Genomic DNA, 19601 nt, shown 5'->3' with positions numbered 1-19601 from the left:
GTCTTGGCCTCCCAAACTGCTGGGATTATAGGCATGAGCTACTGCACCTGGCATTTCCTTCTTTCTTAGCCCTAGGCCTTTTAGATGAAGCTGGCTGCATTTGAAGAGAAAAAAAACAAGGGACAGAAGAGAACTTCTCAAAGCTGTTAATGCTAGTTGTATTAGGGTGGTGGGACACGGGTGATTTTTTTCTTTCTATTCTTTTCCAGTCTTCCTTAATGAGTTTATATCATTTAAATTAATGAAGTAAGAGCCCACCACCATACAAAAATGAAGCAAGAAAGGTGATCTGATAGTGGCTCGAGGGGCCTAAGCCCTGGAGGTCCCCCCAAAGCATGGTAGGAAAAGACCCAAGAGATACAGGAAGCTTCTTGCACTCACCATGATGAACTCTGTTGCTGCAGTGTTGCTTGTGATATGCTTAGGATATGAAAATAACTCCTTGGAACCTGTGTAATAAGATCAGCATGAGGTGCTGCCTCCACATATTTACTTGCTTGACACTAACAAACAATAACGTTACTTCATACCACTACAGCTGTCATAAAGGATGTTAATATTTATGTGTGTACCTTCCTTTTTAGAAAACTGTTTGATAATTTTTTTTTTTTGAGACATTGTTGCCCAGGCTGGAGTGCAATGGTAGGATCTCAGCTCACCGCAAACCTCCACCTACCGGGTTCAAGCAATTCTCTTGCCTCAGTCTCCCAAGTAGCTGGAATTATAGGCATGCACCACCATGCCTGGCAAATTTTATATTTTTAGTAGAAATGGGGTTTCTCCATGTTGGTCAAGCTGGTCTTGAAATCCTGACCTCAGGTGATCCGCCTGTCTTGGCCTCCCAAAGGGCTGGACTTACAGGCGTGAGCCACCACACCCGGCCTGATAATTTTAACATACAAAAATTTCACCCCAGCCCGGGCATGGTGGCTCACGCCTGTAATTCCAGCACTTTGGGAGGCTGACGTACAAGGATCACCCGAGGTCAGGAGTTTGAGACCAGTCTGGTTAACATGGTGAAACCCCATCTCTGCTAGAAATACAAAAATTAGCCAGGCATGGTGGCGGGCACCTATAATCTCAGCTACTGGGGAGGCAGAGGTTGCAGTGAGCTGATATCATGCTACCGCACTTCAGCCTGGGCAACAAAGCAAGACTCTGTCTCCAAAAAAAAAAAAAAAAAATTCACCACACTATTCTTCTAAATAATACAGTGTAGAGCATCCACACTGTGGTGCTTTACTATGCAGAATGTTGAGTCGAATTCCATGTGTACATGCAGATCGCTTGTGCAAAGAAAGGTGCAGGGCATTGTGATGGCCTGGGCAGCTCAGCCCCTGGAAGGCCACAGTCTCTGCTCAAGCCCTTTGCACTCCTCATGCTTATCCAACCTCTGCCCCAGCAGCAGCAGACCTTAGTTCTGGGAAAAGGGGCTGGGCCTTCGGCTGGATGGCACAGAGGATGAGAATCAGTAGGACAGGACTGTCCCCTCACTCCACTCTACGCACCCCTCTTTTCTGAGGTGCTGCCTCTGGTGGCTGACATGTCCTTGGACCCCACCTGGAGGGTGGCACTACCTCCCTTCTAGCAGTGCTGGCCAGATGCTTCCTGAGACCATTCCTTTTAGATTTCCTGTGACTGTGCTGATGGCAAATGTTTTGTCTTTAGACTTGGGACCTCCTATCAACAGACCAAGGGTTTTGCATTTGGTTCAGTTGCTAATGACAACAGTAGCATTTATATCTCACCTTACTGTGAAACAGGCACAGTTTAAAAATCCTTTACATATATTAGCTCAATCCTCCTCACAGCAATACTGTGAGTTAGGGACAATTATCCTCAGATGGCAGAGGAGGAAACGGAGGAACCAGAAGTTCAAGCAGCACACTCAAGGTGACACACCGAGCCTGTGAGTGGTACAGCTGGGATCTGGACCTCAGGGTCCAGCTCCAGAGCTCTTGTTCCTCAGCTTTATACTGGGCTGCTCCACACTGCACAGGCGGGGCTGGGTATCCATAGTCATCCATTCTACAGAGTATGATTCACACATGGGGGAAGCACCTGCAGGACCAGGGCCGAAGCTCACTCACCTGTGCCAAACTGGATAATGTTTACTTTTTGCTTCTCACCCACCAAGGACAGTGCATGCAAGGCGATCTGCTTGGCTTGCAAGAATGTCACACCCTCCATAGACCTGGAGCAGTCCAGACAAATAATCACTTCACTCTCATCTGCCAGGTCAGGGAGGTCGACATTGAGATCGGGTTGAAAGACAAGCATGCAAGCCTGAAAGGAGAAAGAAGGTGCTGGCCTGGAGCATCTCATCACTTCAACTGGAAAAGGTCTACTTAGAAAACTCCAAAACTTTCTAGTGAGGTAACTAATGCTATAAAAACAAAAAGAGTAAGATTTAATTTACAACAAGATGGTCTACTAGGAGTTCCAGTCAAAAGCAGAATGTTAGAGCTGGGAGTTTCCAATGGAGAAGACAAACTCCTGAGAGGTCAAGAATTAATATCTAAAAAAGCATATAGCATCTACATTAGAAAACATATATGTATCTCACACACACTATTCTAAGAGGAATATACATGCCACTGTGATTACTAAAATATACACACATACCTTTTGTTCCATTAATTAACCAATATTTAAAATAACTACTATCAAATAAGTTTCCTTTTTTTTTTTTTTTTTTTGAGACAGGGTCTCTCTTTGTTGTCCAGGCTGGTGTGCAGTGGCACGATCACAGCTCACTCTAACCTCAACCTCCTGGACTCAAGTGATCGTCCTGTTTCAGCCTCCTAAGAAGTGGGGAGCACAGGTGCATGTGACCACACCTGCCTAATTTTTTTTCTAAATTTTTTTGTAGAGACGAGGTCTCACTATGTTTCCCAGGCTGGTTTCAAACTCCTGGGCTCAAGCAGTCCACCTGCCTTGGCCTCCCAAAGTGCTGGGATTACAGGTGTGAGTCACTGCACCCAGCTGTAAGCTTCCATTTTTATTTTAACTTAAGAAGAGACTCTTTGTCACAGTCACACAAAATGGTCTTATCACCAACCATAAATAATTGTTCACGTTTTTCCAGAATCAGTATTTTAAAAGTATAAAAAGCATACAGAATATCCAATGTAATGTCTGACGGCACACCTTCTTTGTGGTGGAGCTTAAGGTAAAAATGCCAATCTGTACAGGCAAGTCATCCACATAAGGGTTTTGGTTGAAATGTCAGAAATTTGGCACGCTTGATATCATAAGTACTTTAAGTTGCAGAATCTTGGGGTGTGAGAGCTCATTTTGTAATGCTAGTTTTTTCAGGACAATTAATAATTTCCAAGTTTAACCAACTTATTCTGAAATGTTTTTCCAATAGTGTCTCCAATAAGGATAAGTAAGTAGGAGTAAGGTATAAGTAGGTATAAGTAAGAAGGAGTATACCTCGCTTTCTTTTTCTGGATGTTTTTCAACCCACATTCTTGGGAGATAGGCATCAGACAAACCGATGTGGAGAGAAAATCCACTGCTGTCTAAGGAGCTGCCTTCCATGGTGCTAATGACAGCTTTGCAGTCTGTGCGCTGTAAAACAAACACCACGACAACAAGGTCAGTAACGCAGAAACACCGTCTTAGCAGTCTACACTTACCTGTCATGGAGCAAACCCTTGCATAGCTTACATAACTCTATTAAGAATCAACAAAGTAGTGATAAATTCCAAAATGATGAAATGTAGACCGGGTGCAGTGGCTGACACCTATAATCCCAGCACTTTGGGAGGCCAAGGTGGGTGGATCACCTGAGGTCAGGAGTTTGAGGCCAGCCTGGCCAACATGGTGAAACCTCATCTCTACTAAAAATACAAAAAATTAGCCAGGTATCATGGTGGGTGCCTGTAATCCCAGCTACTAAGGAGGCTGAGGCAGGAGAATCAATTGAACCCAGGAGGTAGAGGTTGCGGAGAACCGAGAGCGTGCCACTGCACTCTAGCCTGGGTAACAAGAGCAGAACTCCATCTCAAAAAAACAAAACAAAACAAAATCCCTAAATAATGAAATGTAGGTTTTAGAAGACCATGAGCATATTAGACCCTTCTGCAATCCTAAGGTTGATTCACACAAATTTAGGTAAGTGTGAGATAGTCTCAAACCCTGGATCCAAAGATTATAGATCTGTCCATTCAGTTAGACTTATCTGGGTATAGCAGACAGCACACATCAGATAATTAAAACCTAGAAGAATAAAATAGAAAATACAACAGAAATCTTAGAATTGTACCTTAGTTGTATATATTTTAACGAATATAAAAAAGCTGTTGAAAATCTAAATGATAAGCTTTACAACAACAAAGGCAAAGGCAATGTGCTAGAGTGTAACATGACCACAAAGTCTCTCCATGCCTGTCTGTGTGCCCCTTTGCAGTGTGACTTTTGAAGTTCCTCCTGCCTCAAGGCAGCAGCTATATTTCCACCCTTGAATCTGGAGTTGGCCGTAGGACTTGCTGTGGCCAATGAGATACAAGTAGAGGCGTGAAAAGTGTCCATGCAACGGGGCTGGCACTCTCTTGTTGCTACTGAGGACTCCTCCCCCATTATAAGAATCCACCTGAGCCAAGCTCTGCAGGGGAGACGCAGCTTTTGCCCTGCTGAAACGATGCCGGCAGCCAGCGGTGGGTGAGGCTGTCCTAGGTAGTCCTGGCCCAGCCCAGCCCAGCCCAGCCCAGCCCAGCCCAGCCCAGCCCAGCCCAGAACCACCCAGCCGATCCACAGAACTCTGAGAATAATAAACACTTGTTTTAAATCACAAAGTTTAGGGACTGTTTGCTTATATGGCAAAAGGTAACGGATGTAGAGGACTCTTTGAAGGGGGCAGATTAGAAACATATACTTATCTCCACTCCCCAGCAAAATGCCCAAGCCTCCCTATAATGAAAGGAAGGCAACCAATAAAAAGGGTGTGGACCTACACAGACCCTGAGAACAGGAACAGAGACAACACCAGATAGGTGATGCCAACAAATGGGAGGGGAATGGATGGAGGCATGGGAAGGAGCTCAGCCAGAGTGGCAGAGGCTCTTATGGAGACCTGTGGGCTGGTCCGTCCTGCCTCGTCCTGGGAAGTAAGGCCACCAGGTCCTAGTGAACAGATGTGTATGAAGCTGTCAGGTCCTGGCCCCTCCCCAACCCAAGTGACCAAGCAGCTAGCACCACTGACACCCTATTCTCTCACTAAGGGAATGTGGAGTTCATTATTTGGAGAAATTCAGCCAAATAGAATCAGGCCAGGGAAGGCTAGGCATGCGGGGCACCAGAGCACAGTCTGCTTCCTTAAGGGTAGCGAGATCAGCATCCCAAAACATGGGCCCCTCAGTCACCTGACCCAGTCACACTCCGTAAACACCCTAGAGCTTCCAGTCGACTTTCTTGTGTTTCAGTCATAATGATGGATCCAGAGAGAGGTACCCAGACATTTGAGGAAACATGGAGGCAAAAAAACAGCAAAAATCCAGAAGGGGAAAAAAAGGAACTCAAAGAGAGGAGACACAACATGAGGAACAGAAGAAAAAATGTATTATGAATGTTCTTAGAGAGACGAGAGAGGATAGCATATCCAGGGAACACACAAGATGCTATGAAAGAAGGAATACTCACAGAACGGAAAACAGCTCTGACAAACGAAACATGCGAGAACGAAAATTACAATTTCAGTGTAACAGCTGGAATTGAAAATGAAAAAAAAATGCCCCAAGAGTGGAACAAAAAGACAACAAAAATGGGCAATAGGAAAAAAACATAAGAAAACAAGGGGCTTCCTCCAGGGACACCTGACTGAAAGGCACTGCAGAGGCAGTAGCTAGGGCTACAGGCCTGTGCTACCACATGTGGCTAATTTTTTTTTTTTAATTTTGTAGAGACAGGGGTCTCACTATGTTGCCCAGACTTTTCTTGAACTCCTGGGCTCAAGTGACCCTCTTTGCCTCGGCTTCCCAAAGTGGTAGAATTACAGGTGTGAGCCACCACATCCAGCCTATTTTCCTTTTTAAAATTCTGCAGGAATTTCAGACCTTATCTTTATCTCTGGTATTCTGAAATTTCATAATTATTGTCTGGGTGTGGTGGCTCACACCTGTGATCTCAGCACTTTGGGAGGCTGAGGCGGGCAATCACCTGAGGTCAGGAGTTTGAGACCAGCCTGGGCAACATGGGGAAACCCTGTCCCTATTAAAAATACAAAAATTAACCAGGTGTGGAGGCAGGCACCTGTAGTCCCAGCTACTCAGGAGGCTGAGGCACTAGAATCACTTGAACCTGGGAGGCAGAGGTTGCAGTGGGTTGAGATAGCACCACTGCACTCCAGCCTGTGTGATAGAGTGAGACTCTGTCTCAAAAAAAAAAAAAAAAAGAAAGAAAAGAAAAAAAGAGAGAAAGGCACTGCAGAAAGGTACAAGAGAGAGGAACAATATTTTTAATACAACAAAATTTCTTAGAACTAAAGACCACCAGTTACATACAATGAATGAATATAATTTTATTATGAAATTTCAGAATACCAGAGATAAAAAGAAGGTTGGAAATTCTCGCAGAAATTTAAAAAGGAAAATAGACTTCAGTCTATTTTCTGGGTGTGGTGGCTCATGCCTATAATTCTAGCACTTTGGGAAGCTGAGGCAAAGGGGATCGCTTGAGCCCAGGAGTTTGAAAAAAGCCTGAGCAACACAGTAAGACCCTGTCTCTGCAACTTTTTTTTTAAGTTAGCCAGGTGTGGTGGCATAGGCCTGTAGCCCTAGCTACTCAGGACCTGAAAGGGAGAAGAAAAGTAGGAAATGGGGTGAGTGAAGGGGGTAAGAGCTACACGTCCACCTTCCATAACAGGAAGTCAAAAGATAATTTCTGAAACAGATGAATAAAAAAAAAGCATTAAAAATTTAATATTTGAAAACTGGAGGCAAAACCAGAGAAACAGCTCAAATATTCTAAGTGGTTCACTGCCTCTGGAAACTGGGCTGGGGAGAGTCAGGGGCAGGATTGCTGCTTCTTGTTAGAAGCTGTTGTTAGCATTATTTCACTTTTAAACCATATGCCTTCATTGCTTTGATAAAATAAAAGTAGTGTTAAGGAAGAGCTCTTAAATAAAAGATTCACTAACCTTTTGTTTCAGTTCATGTGTATCACTGAAAATGAATTCAATCACATATGGCATCTCAATAGACATAGTCAAAGAGAAGCTACCAAAAATGAAGAGAAAGTTATCTTAGTCTATACGATCTTAAATTTCTACCTGAAATTATTTCAAACAATTCTAAGTGGAAATTTAATATCCATTGAATGATTAATTGATAGATTTTATATTTTAGGTACTAACCTTTGCTTTGTTCCTATTTCTTTTATACATATCTTCTCTACTGTATCCTGTTAAAAGACAAATACACTTGTATAAGTAAGCATATTTTAAGTTTCACAATGAGACTCTAACCTGCTTGTAATCTTGGCAAGGCCACAACTGTCAGCAAGACAGCTGGTTTCACTTTCAAGTAGTGAAACACAGAAAGTTTGCTCATGGAATGACAGGAACTTCTAAAATACAACTGACCATTTTGACAGAGATTTTCAACTCTACATATGTCTCTGTGTGTATACACACACAGACACACAGAGAGACACACACACATTTTATACATGTGCTTTGCAAAGTAGGAAGTTTGGAGGGATATACCAAAGCATTAACCAGTAGCGATCTCTGGGCGATGGGATTAAGGATGGTTTTAATATTCTTATTTTGGCTTATTTGTATTCTCTATGCTTATCTAGTTCTTCATGATGAACATGCACTACAGATATAACCTTTTTTGAGTGATTAAGCAGAATAAAACTATGCTTATTAATCATATCTGTATCTTTTGTTCTTTTCATTTTACAAACGTAACGTATCTAAATGCATAAATGTCAGTAAAATTGACTTGATGCCTAAAATATCCTTTTACATGCTTTCCCCCCCATGCATAAACTCCTCCACAGCCCTGCACCACTCTCTCTCCACTGCTGCTAAAATGCTTCTTCAAATCTTACGCATACAAACCTGAAGATTTTCATTTAAAGCCTTGTCCTGTTGCCAGGGTGCTACAGTGGCGGGCATGAAAAAGACACCAACAGTGCCCAGGACGCTGAGTTCTGTGATGTAGGTAATTTTTATGAGAACCTTAGCCTTAGGCGGTAAGTTTCCAACACTTACAGTAAAAACGTCCTGAAACAGAAACATACGACTTAGCTTGCAACTTGAAAGCATGCCAGCTAACTCCACATATTTCTTAAGCAACTTAAATGACAATCTGCCAACTGCATCTTCAGAAAACAGTAATAAAACCTAAAAGACACACTGGTGGGACTAACGGAGACTCCCGGAGCCATTCACCAGTGGTGGAAACAGGGTGATATCCGTGGCAGCCAGATGGAGAGGGGTCCCCTTGGCAGCTCAACTGGAAAGACACACTCATGGACTCTGCCCCAGGGGGCTCACGTGTGTGACATCCCCGCTCAAGTGGGCTCTGCTGCATGGGCGGCCTCCACAAAGCCCTTTCTTGAAGACCCTCCCTGACCACCATGGCACCCAACACCACTTTTGCCAGCAGCTGTAGAACCAGGGCAGTTTTTTCTAAGCTTGGCCCTTGCTTAATTATTTTACCTTATGGTAATTTATCATGTTATTTTTATTTATTTAATGTTTAGAGATAGGATCTTGCTCTGTCATCCAGGCTGGAGGGCAGTGGTGCAGTCATAGCTTAATGTATCCTTGAAACCCCAGGTCTAAGCCATCCTCCTAAGTATCTGGGACTACAGGCATGCACCACCATGCCTGGCTGATTTTTAAATACAGATGGGGTATCCCTATGTTGCCCAGGCTGGTCTCAAACTCCAGGCCTCAAGTGACCCTTCCACTTTGTGCTCCCAAAGTGCTGGGATTATAAGAGTGAGGTACCATACCCAGCCTATCATGTTATTTTCTAATAAAAAGTCTTTAGCTTTCTTTTAACAGGATATTGATAATCACTATACAAGGCAACAACCTTAGGACTAACTAGGGCAGAACAAAAAGGCTAGATATATTTTTTTCTGGTAACTTCACAGAGATCCTCTCAACATTCTCAACTATGTTCACCATTCTAGTTGACTGCCCTATCATGAAAATTTTGTATATTTAGATTAGGACTAATTTAGGCTTAAAGGTTAAATTATTACTTTTGACATCAAAGCTATCCATTTGCTGGATGTCAATAAATAATAGGTGATTATTAAATAGTTAATAGTGCTAGCACTTAAAATAAATGTATGTATAAAAATCTGGGGTTCTTTTTTTTTTCTTGAGACAGAGTCTTGCTCCGTCACCAGGCGCAAGGCTGGAGTGCAGTGGCACAATCTCAGCTCACTGCAACCTCTGTCTCCCAGTTTCAAGCAATTCTCCTGCCTCAGCCTCCCAAGTAGCTGGGACTACATGTGTGTACCACCATGCCCAGCTAATTTTTGTATTTTTAGTAGTGATGAGGTTTCACCATGTTGGCCAGGATGGTCTCAATCTCTTGACCTTGTGATCTGGCCGCCTCGGTCTCCCAAAGTGCTGGGATTACAGGCATGAGCCACTGCGCCTGGCCCAAAATCTGGGGTTCATTTAAGAGACTGCCACTTAATAGTGTGGGATTGCAGTTCTGTTTCTGGATAGAATAGGTGGATGCAGATGATGTCACTTCTGTTACAACACACCATGTAATATACAAAATCATAACTAGTCTTGAACTCATCAACCAAGCGAAGTGAATTCCAAAGAGGACACAGGTGGGACACAGGAGCTGTGTGAACTCCTCCTGGCTGAGAGTGGGTGAGCTTACTGGTTTAGGATAACTGGGAGCTCCTGACCCAAGGGGAGTTTGCATTCTCTTGCAGGCATTTTCCCACATCTCTCCAGCCTTCCACTGGGCCCACTGGAAAGGCTGGGCAGGGCAGGAGACCAAGTAGAGCACCTCTCTGTGGAGCAGGTGTGGGGGGTGTGGGACCACTTCCCTGGGTCCTTCCCCCACATGCAAAAACCTCCAGCTGCAGGCGGAAGGGCAGCAAACTCTCACTTACAGGGCTGAGGCGAAGGGGCAGAAGCAAACCAGGGATCAGAAGCCTTCCTTACTACCCCCGTGCCCAGGTAAAGCTTCATGCTTCTGAGAGAAACAGCTACCTCCCTATGGGGTAGGGGATGACATCCTCCTAGGCCCAGGACCCTGTACTAGGCCAAAGCAGGAGTTGCTACAAGGGGGGGAAAGGCAGGAAACTGTCCCCCAGATAACTCTTAACAGACACAAGGCAGAATTTGGCTGCCACTAAAGAAGGAGAATGAACAGAAATACTAAGAAGTTCCCACCCTAAGGTCCAGGACTGCAGGCCCTGCCTAAGACTGAGGCTGAACCAGAAGAATGCCCCTGATGCACCAGGAGCCTAGTACAGCATATCAAGCAACAGCAGCCTAGTGCTGGGGGAGGGGAAGAGTTGCTGTACCCACCTCTGTGGGATGGTGTGTAGCGCCTGCTGAAAGGTGGGAGTGAAGCACGAACCCCAGTAAGAATTATTCCGTATCCAGGCCCAACAGGCACAAGGTAGTGGCGGCCCAGCACTGGAGGAATTTGAGACCAAGAGTAATAATAACAACGGAGAGTAATGATAACAACAGCAAAACTCAAACTCAACTCTTCAACCCCTACACAAACCTGAAAGAACAGGAGTTGCCATTTCTGGACATACAGGCCATTTATTTCAGTCTCTCTTCTTTTAGAAACAATGCCCAGCATTCAATCACAAATTCCAAAATATACCCTTTTTTTTAAGCAAGCAAAAAAATGACTCAATGTCAAGATAAAGCAATTAACAGGCAGATTCAGAGATGACCATGACACTGCAATAAACAGACAGGACTACAGTTAATACATGAATAGACCGAGCCTTTCATTAAAGAAATTAAATTGTATTTTTTAAATGTCAGAAATGCTAGAAACAGACATATTATCAAAGCTGAAGAATTTGACAAGCTGATCAGCAGACTGAGAATAGTTGAGAAAAGAATGAATGAACTTCGAGTTAGGTCAATAGAAATTATCCAAAATAAAATGCAACAAGAAATAAAGGTGAAAAAATAGAGCTCCAAAAGCTGTGGTGCAATATCAAACGGTCTAACATATATGTATTGAAGTCTCAGAAGGAGAAAAGAGACAGAGAGAATGAGGGAGAAGAAATATTTCAATATATAAGGGTCAAGACTGTCCCAAAATGAATGTGAGACAATCCAAACTCAAGAGAACTCTAAGCAAGATAAGCAATAATTTTTTAAAATAACATAAACACATCATAGTCAAACTACTGAAAACTAAAGATAAAGAGAATCTTGAAGGTAGCTTGAGAGAAAACATACTTTCACATACAGAAGAACAACACAAAAATTAGAGCTGACGTCTGGTCGGAAACCATATAAGCAAGAAGACAATGAAGTAACATGTTTAAACTGCTGAAAGGAAAACAAACTGTCACCTGGAATCCCATGTTTAGCAAAAAAATCTTTAAAAAATGAAGGTGAAAGACTTTATTAGATAAAAAATGAACATACTCCTTGCTAGCATGCTTGCAGTAAAAATCAACCAATCAATCAATCAAACTTCTCAAGCAGAAGGAAGATTTCTTTGTATCTATACAAAGAAATGAAAGGCACCAGAAATGATAAAATTGAGAATAAATGTAAGACATTTTCTTTATTTTTAATTGCTTTAAAAGATGGTTGATCATCACATAAAACTAAAGGAGAAAAACCACATGATTACCTCAACAGACATAGAAAAGGCCTTTGATACACTTCAACATCCCTTTATGTTAAAAACTTGCAGTAAATGAGGTATTGATGGAACACACCTCAAAATAATAAGAGCCATTAATGACAAACCTCCACAGCCAATATCATACTGAATGGGCAAAAGCTGGAAGTATTCCCCTTGAAAACCAGCACAAGACAAGGATGTCTTCTCTCATAACTCCTATTCAACACAGTATTGGAAGTTCTGGCCAGGACAGTCAGGCAAGATAAAGAAATAAAGATTATTGAAATAGAAAGAGAGGAAGCCAAACTGTTTCTGTTTGCAGATGATAAGATCCTGTCTAGAAAACCCCATCCTCTCAGCACCCTGTATCTGGAAAACCCCATTGTCTCAGCCCAAAGGCTTCTTAAGTTGATAAGCAACTTCAGCAAGTCTCAGGATACAAAAATCGATGTGCAAAATTCACAAGCATTCCTATACACCAACAACAGACAAGCAGAGAGCCAAATCATGAATCCACTCCCATTCGCAGTTGCTACAAAGGGAATAAAATACCTAGGAATACAGCTAACAAGGGAAGTGAAGGACCTCTTCAAGGAGAACTACAACCCACTGCTCAAGGAAATCAGAAAGGACACAAACAAATGGAAAAACATTCCACGCTTGTGGATAGGAAGAATCAATATTGTGAAAATGGCCATACTGCCCAAAGTAATTTATAACTTCAATGCTATTCCCATTAAACTACCACTGACAGTCTTCACAGAATTAGAAAAAACTAGTTTAAAATTTATATGGAACCGAAATAGAGCCTGTATAGCCAAGACAATCCTAAGCAAAAAGAACAAAGCTGGAGGCATCATATTACCAGACTTCAAACTATACTACAAGGCTACTGTAACCAAAACAGCATGGTACTGGTAAAAACAGACACATAGACCAATGGAACAAAATAGCAATCTCAGAAATAAGACTGCACACCTACAACCGTCTGATCTTCACAAACCTGGCAAAAAAAAGCAATGGGAAAAGGATTCCCTGTAGGTGCTGGCTAACCATATACAGAAAATTGAAACTGGACCCCTTCTTTAAACTTACATAAAAATTAACTTGAGATGGAAAGGCTTAAATATAAAACCAAAAAGTATAAAAACCCTAGAAGAAAATGTAGGCAATACCATTCAGGACATAGGCACAGTCAAATATTTTATGATGAAAATATCAAAAGCAATTGCAACAAAAGCAAAAATTGACAAATGGGATCTAATTAAATGAAAGAGCTTGTACACAGCAAAAACAACTATCATCAGAGTGACCAGACAACCTACAGAATGGGAGAAAATTTTTGCAATCTAACAATTTGACAAAGGTCTAATATCCAGAATCTACAAGGAACTTAAACAAACTTAATAGAAAAAAACAAACAACCCCATTAAAAAGTGGACAAAGAACATGAACAGACACTTCTCAAAAGAAGACATATACGTGACCAACAAACATATGGAAAAAAAGCTCATCATCACTGATCATTAGGGAAACACAAATCAAAACCGCAATCAGATACCCTCTCATGCCAGTCAGAAACGTGATTATTAAAAAAATCAAGAAACATGCTGGCATGAATGTGGAGAAATAGGAATGCTTTTACACTGTTGGTGGGAATGTGAATTAGTTCAACCATTATGAATGACAGTGTGGTCCTCAAAGACCTTTTTGTTTGTTTTAGACAGAGTTTCGCTGCCCAGGCTGGAGTGCAATGGCACAATCTCAGCTCACTGCAACCTCTGCCTCCTGGGTTCAAGTGATCCTCCTGCCTCAGCCTCTCAAGTAGCTGGGATTACAAGGATGCACCACCACCCGGCTAATTTTTGTATTGAGTAGAGATGGGATTCCACCATGTTGGTTGGAGGTCGAACTCCTGACCTCAGGTGATCTACCTGCCTTGGCCCTCCAAAGTGCTGGGATTATAGGTGTGCACCACCATGCCTGGCCAGAAATACCATTTGACCCACCAATCCCATTACTGGGTATATAGCCAAAGGAATATAAATCATTCTATTACAAAGATATATGCATGTGTATGTTCATTGCAGTACTATTCACAATAGCAAAGACATGGAAGAGGGGAGGGAGAGCATCAGGATAAATAGCTAATGCATGTGGCACTTAATACCTAGGTGGGTTGATAGGTACAGCAAACTACCACAGCACATATTTACCTATGTAACAAACCTGCATATCTTTCACATGCATCCCAGAACTTAAAATTTTAAAAAAAGATAGTTGAATATATAATGACACGTTGTAGGATTTATAATATGTGAAGAAACAAAATACACAACAACAATATCACAAAGGATATGGGAAAAAAGAAATGAAAGTAGACTAGTTGTATACTGATTGTAAGGTTCTTATACATGAAGTAGTATAATGTTGTAGGCTGAATGTAGTAAGTTAAAATGTATACAGCAGTAAACCCTAAAGCAGTGCTGACCGATGTAACTTTCTACAATGATAAAAAACGTTCTATATATGCGCTAAGTAATAAGATAGCCACTGGACACATGAAACATTTTATTTTATATTTAAATGTAAATATCTACATGTAATCAGTGGCTACCATATTTAACACATATTTAACATGTGGTTTTAGAGCAACAATCAAAAAAAATTTTTTTTTTAAATTTTTTGAGACAGGGTCTCACTTTGTTGCCCAGGCTAGAGTACAGTGGTGCCATTATAATTCATTGCAGCCTCAACCTCTCAGGTTCAAGTGATTCTCCTATCTCAGCTCCTAAAGTACCTGGGACTACAGGCACATGTCACCACATCCGGCTAATTTTTGTATTTTTTGTAGATCTGGGGTTTCACCTTGTTGCTTAAGCTGGTCTTGAACTCCCGGCTCAAGTGATCCATCTATCTTGGCCTCCTAAAATGTTGAGATTACAGGCATGAGCTAGCACACCTGGCCAACAATAAAAACATTTTAAGAGAGATACAATTGGCTGGGCATGGTGGCTTACGCCTGTAATCTCAGCAATTTGGGAGGTAGAAGCAGGAAGATCACTTGAGGTCAGGAGTTTGAGATCAGCCTGGCCAACATGATGAAACCCCATCTCTACTAAAAATACAAAAATTAGCTGTGTGTGGTGGCGCGTGCCTGTAATCCCAGCTACTTGGGAGGCCGAGACAGGAGAATCACTTGAACTCAGGAGGCAGAGGTTGCAGTGAGCCAAAATCACGCCATTGCACTCCAGCCTGGGTGACAGAGTGAGACTCTGTCTCAAGAAAAAATAAAAAAGAGAGAGAGAGAAAGAGAGAGAGAATTAATAAGCCAATAATGGAGATACAGTGGAATCATTTGAAAACAAATACAAGAGAAGGCAGGAAAAGAGAGGGAAAGGAACAAAGAACAAATGGTACAAATGAAAACAACTAGCAAAATGGTAAATATAAATCCCACCAGATCAGTAATTGTATTAAATGAAAATGATCTAAAAAATACAAAGTGCAGAAACTATCGAATTGGATAAAGCAGCAAAACTTGACAGTATGCTATCTAAATAGTATATGCTTACGGTAATAAGTAAGTCTAGATGTTTTGAAAAGGAGAAAATCATCAAATGGTCACATAAATTGAGGTTTTGGAAACACTGCCATTTAACTGGCAATTGGGAGGACATAAATCGTCCCAGCTGGGCACTGACTTCATCCTTGGTTTTGGCACCACCATTTTCTCTTTATTTTACCATTAATCATCCCTTTCTGTTACTTCCACACTTAAATATTGGGGATTACAAGCTAGGCATCTATATTTACAAATAGCATATTAAGAGTTATAAGATAAATATGTTCAGGTTGCCATGGGAAAATGAAACCATGGATCTTTCCTGGGGGAAGGCAGGCAAAGCTTAGATGGAGGGATTCCTACGCTAAGATTTGTTTGTTTAGAGAGAGAATCTTGCTCTGTTGCCCAGGTTGGTGTGTAGTGGTATGATCACAGCTCACTGCAGCCTCAAACTCCTGGGCTCAAGTGATCCTCCTGCCTTGGCCTCCCAAACTGCTGGGATTACAGGTATGAGCCACTGCACCTAGCATATACGGTATTTATATAAAAACACATGAAAACCATATATTTTAATATGAGAACATTATAGTCACAAGATGTCAATACATTCTGGGAGACCTGAAAGCTTGGGTTAGCAATAGTTCTGATCAGACTTTACCCATAGGTAATATCTTTTGTGAAGACTGTTTTCTTATGGACCATATTCCTACGAAAATCTGTAGGTATTGAGGAGGAAACATTCTCCAACTTACATATGAGGATAATGTGATACTATCAAGCGGCAGCCTCTCAAATGAACCCCAGGCTTCTATACATAGTTTGGCCGTACATGAAGCTAGCATTGTTAACTGTTCAATAATCACCTCTTCATTGCTTATTCCCATCCTGAAAGTGGATATCTTAGATGTCAAAGCAATAATTTACCCCTTAGATCTATACTAATCTTTAATGTGCACATAGCCCCAGCAAACATTAAATTTTCAAAACACCATGGCAATGTGTCACCCTCAGAGGTGACACTCAAACATACGGTCCCATCTGCAAAAACAACTAAAATACCTGCAGTAGAGTTAGACTCTGACTACACACAATCTAGCACCTGCCAGAGGCCTCGTGAAAACATCTGATACTTAAGGAAAGTAGTCTAGTGGACCTGCCAGCTGTTCCTTCTTCCACACTGTCCACGTCACATCGCCGCTAAAGCTAATCACCTAAAAGCACAGGAGCTGGGCTTGCACAGGACCTGGCAGAAATGCCTCCCTGCTTTATGACTGGACCATCTGCTAGGTAAGCTTACGTCCAGGAAAACTGTAAATATATCACACTTTTTTTTTTTTTGAGATGGAATTTTGCTCTTGTTGCCCAGGATGGAATGCAACGGCACAATCTTGGCTCACTGAAACGTCTGCCTCCTGGGTTCAAGCGATTCTCCTGCCACAGCCTCCCCTGTAGCTGGGATCATAGGTGCCCGCCACCACACCTGACTAATCTTTGTATTCTTAGTAGAGATGGGATTTCACCATGTTGACCAGGCTCTTCTTGAACTCATGACCTCAGACGATCCTCCTGCCACGGCCTCCCAAAGTGCTGGGATTACAGGTGTGAGCCACCGTGCCTGGACAATATATCACACTCTTTTCAGAAGATGAAAGTTATATACCTCAAATGTTATATTTTTGTCGGTCATTCCTTCTGGGAGACTCAGTTCCCAATGATGGGCCTAGCTCTCTTCCTGTTTGTCTGGAACTACTGAAGCCATTTCCTCCTTTGTTTGGATAAATCAAATGGGTCTCACTGGCGTGGCTTTCTCTAACTCACAGCAAGTGAAACTCTGGGGCCTATAACAGTGTAAATTATCTCAGCCTGTAGCATGAATTGCATATTTCAAGTCTCGTTCGGACTCTTTCCCTTTTGTGTATGCATGCAGCAAGCACACCAAGCCATACCGGGGCATCCTGGCTCATCAGGTAAGCGCCATCACCCCGGCTCACGGCTTCTCGGTACTCTCGCTGAGCTTCTTCCTTCTCCTTAATCTGGAAAAGATGATTTTTCAATCATTCCTTACATGAAGAGTGACTTCAGGCTTTAATAAAGAAAACAACATCAATGTTTATTAAAACCCAGGCAGAAACTGAAAACTGAGTCTAAGTAAAATGAATGGAAACTTGTTTAAAGTGATCATCGAAATATACCTATTTGATGAGAATTTGAACCAGAAAAGGCCAACTAAAGAGAATTCTCTTTAAGTTGGGACCAATATATTTCAAAATCAATAGTGAAACATTTTTTTTGGTTGGGAGTTTATGTTGAACAAAAAAAAATAATTACTTTAAATTTAGTAAATTGTAGTTTATAATTGCAACTGTGGGCTAGTCCTTACAATAAACAAAGAATTAATCAGCTGTTGTTTTTTTTGTTGTTGTTTGTTTTTTAGAAAGTTACAATAGCTTTCATTTCATTTATAACATGATTCCGGGGATCAGGTTTTACAAAAATATATAACAAGGGCTTCACCAATTTTCCAGTGTGCCTCTCTTAAACTTTTTTCTTTTTTTCTGAGAAAAAGTCTCACTCTGTTGCCCAGGCTGGAGTATAGAGGCATGATCTTGGCTCACTGCAACCTATGCCACCTGGATTCAAGTGATTCTCCTGCCTCAGCCTCCTGAGTAGCTGGGATTAACAGGCATATGCCACCATGCCTGGCTAACTTTTGTATTTTTAGTAGAGATGGGGTTTCACCATGTTGGCCAGGCTGGTCTTGAACTCCTGACCTCAAGTGATCGGCCTGCTTCAGCCTCACAAACTGCTGGGATTACAGGCATGAGCCACTGCACCTGGCCCTCTTAATCTTTTCATATTGAAATCACTCTTAACAGTGCCAAGGCTAAGAATGTACAAGACACCGACAATGAAGATTGGACGGAGAGGGGTAGAAACCATTCACCAGGGAGGGATGTTTCAGGGAGGTTCACTGTGCAGGAACTGGTTCTTCAAAGAATATTCTCGTTTTATGATAAGGCTGCTACTCAACTTCATAGCCATGGGTACTCAGAAAACGAAGATTCTGGGAAACGGAAGCTGACTTTGAAAGCAGAGCGCGGGCATGATGCATCTTCTCCCCTTACCTCTCCAACTATGTGCTTCCCATTGATGAAGGCTTCGAAGCCACACACAGCAGCTTTGTCATCCAAAGGAAAGATATACTTTGCTTCAATGGGCACATGACTGTTATTTGTGTATGTCTGAAAAACAATGACCTGAAGAAGAAAACAATCCATACATGTGATGAGACCACATGGACAACATCTGCAGGAACAACAATGAATGAAAATGATTTTGCATATTTATTTGAAATGCCTTGCATTTGTATCACGTCCCTCAAATTCCCAACCCTGGCTTCCCTTCTACAATGGAGAGCCCGTGTCATGTGATAAAATGCACCAGTACCATAGTTTGGTTCATACATGTCTGACTGGAATATAAGTCACCCAAAGTCTTACCAACCCTGACTTAGCGGGCGCAATATGGCTTTTGCTGAGATGGCTGGAAAATCGCCCCTTTCGTGTTGTGGGCTTTGATGCCTCCTTAGCACCATGTGGGCTGGAAACGATTTCAGAACAGTCCTTCTGTCCTATCGGCTCTCAGGTCTTGGCATTTCCTCCTGGGGACCTCTCTGTGGCTTTCCCCTCTCTACAGAGCCCTCATCCAGCTCCTCATCTCTTCCGGCCTTAGTTCTTCCAGAATCAAGTCTTCTCCACTCCTCTCTGTTGTTTCTATTATCTAATTCATCTTTCTAATAGACTCTTTTCACCCTCCCTCACTCAGGAAAAGCAGGAAGCTTTAAATATTTGAAAATAAAGAATAAACTCCTTAGATGCATAATAAACAGTAAGATTTTAAACATGTGAAAATAATAAGCCAAAAATATTTAATAATCTGTTATCAAGAATCCAGGGAAGAGACAAAAATGAAAATAGAATCTAACTTCTTTGAAAATATTGTCCACACCTGGATTTGCTGCAAGCTGGGCTGCCCTGAGGGTGTGTAGGGTGCCAGGCACAATTTTTCAAGGAGTCCTTATTAATATAAGCAATTGGAGTCTCCCCAAATCAGCAGGTCAGCACCCTCCTGGAGACAGAATCCCTTGCCAGTGGAATTCCTGAAATTCCGTTCTGGCCAGCTGCCCAAGATGAAACAGAGGTGCA

The 19601-nt window shown here is 42.0% G+C and overlaps 1 protein-coding gene across 3 annotated transcripts in view; it reads right to left on the bottom strand.

Annotated features, from left to right (window-relative positions):
* PARP4 (poly(ADP-ribose) polymerase family member 4) overlaps positions 1–19601 on the bottom strand; it is a 104053-nt gene that overhangs the window by 32879 nt on the left and 51573 nt on the right. For 2 of the 3 annotated variants that reach the window (XM_035302292.3, XM_035302291.3), the window contains 8 exons: positions 18522–18653; positions 17343–17429; positions 8072–8236; positions 7358–7404; positions 7142–7220; positions 3439–3576; positions 2091–2286; positions 382–449 (listed from right to left, as the gene is read on the bottom strand). In XM_035302292.3, coding sequence (XP_035158183.1) covers positions 382–449; positions 2091–2286; positions 3439–3576; positions 7142–7220; positions 7358–7404; positions 8072–8236; positions 17343–17429; positions 18522–18653 — 912 coding nt within the window. The remainder of the gene's footprint in view (positions 1–381; positions 450–2090; positions 2287–3438; positions 3577–7141; positions 7221–7357; positions 7405–8071; positions 8237–17342; positions 17430–18521; positions 18654–19601) is intronic. The other variant, XM_054256678.2, reaches the window with a different exon arrangement.

This window comes from Callithrix jacchus, chromosome 5, assembly GCF_049354715.1.
Source record: "Callithrix jacchus isolate 240 chromosome 5, calJac240_pri, whole genome shotgun sequence".
In the NCBI taxonomy this organism is placed as follows: Eukaryota; Metazoa; Chordata; class Mammalia; order Primates; family Cebidae; genus Callithrix; species Callithrix jacchus.
The sequence above is the reverse complement of the archived record's forward strand: the minus strand, read 5'-3'. Positions and strand labels throughout refer to the sequence as shown.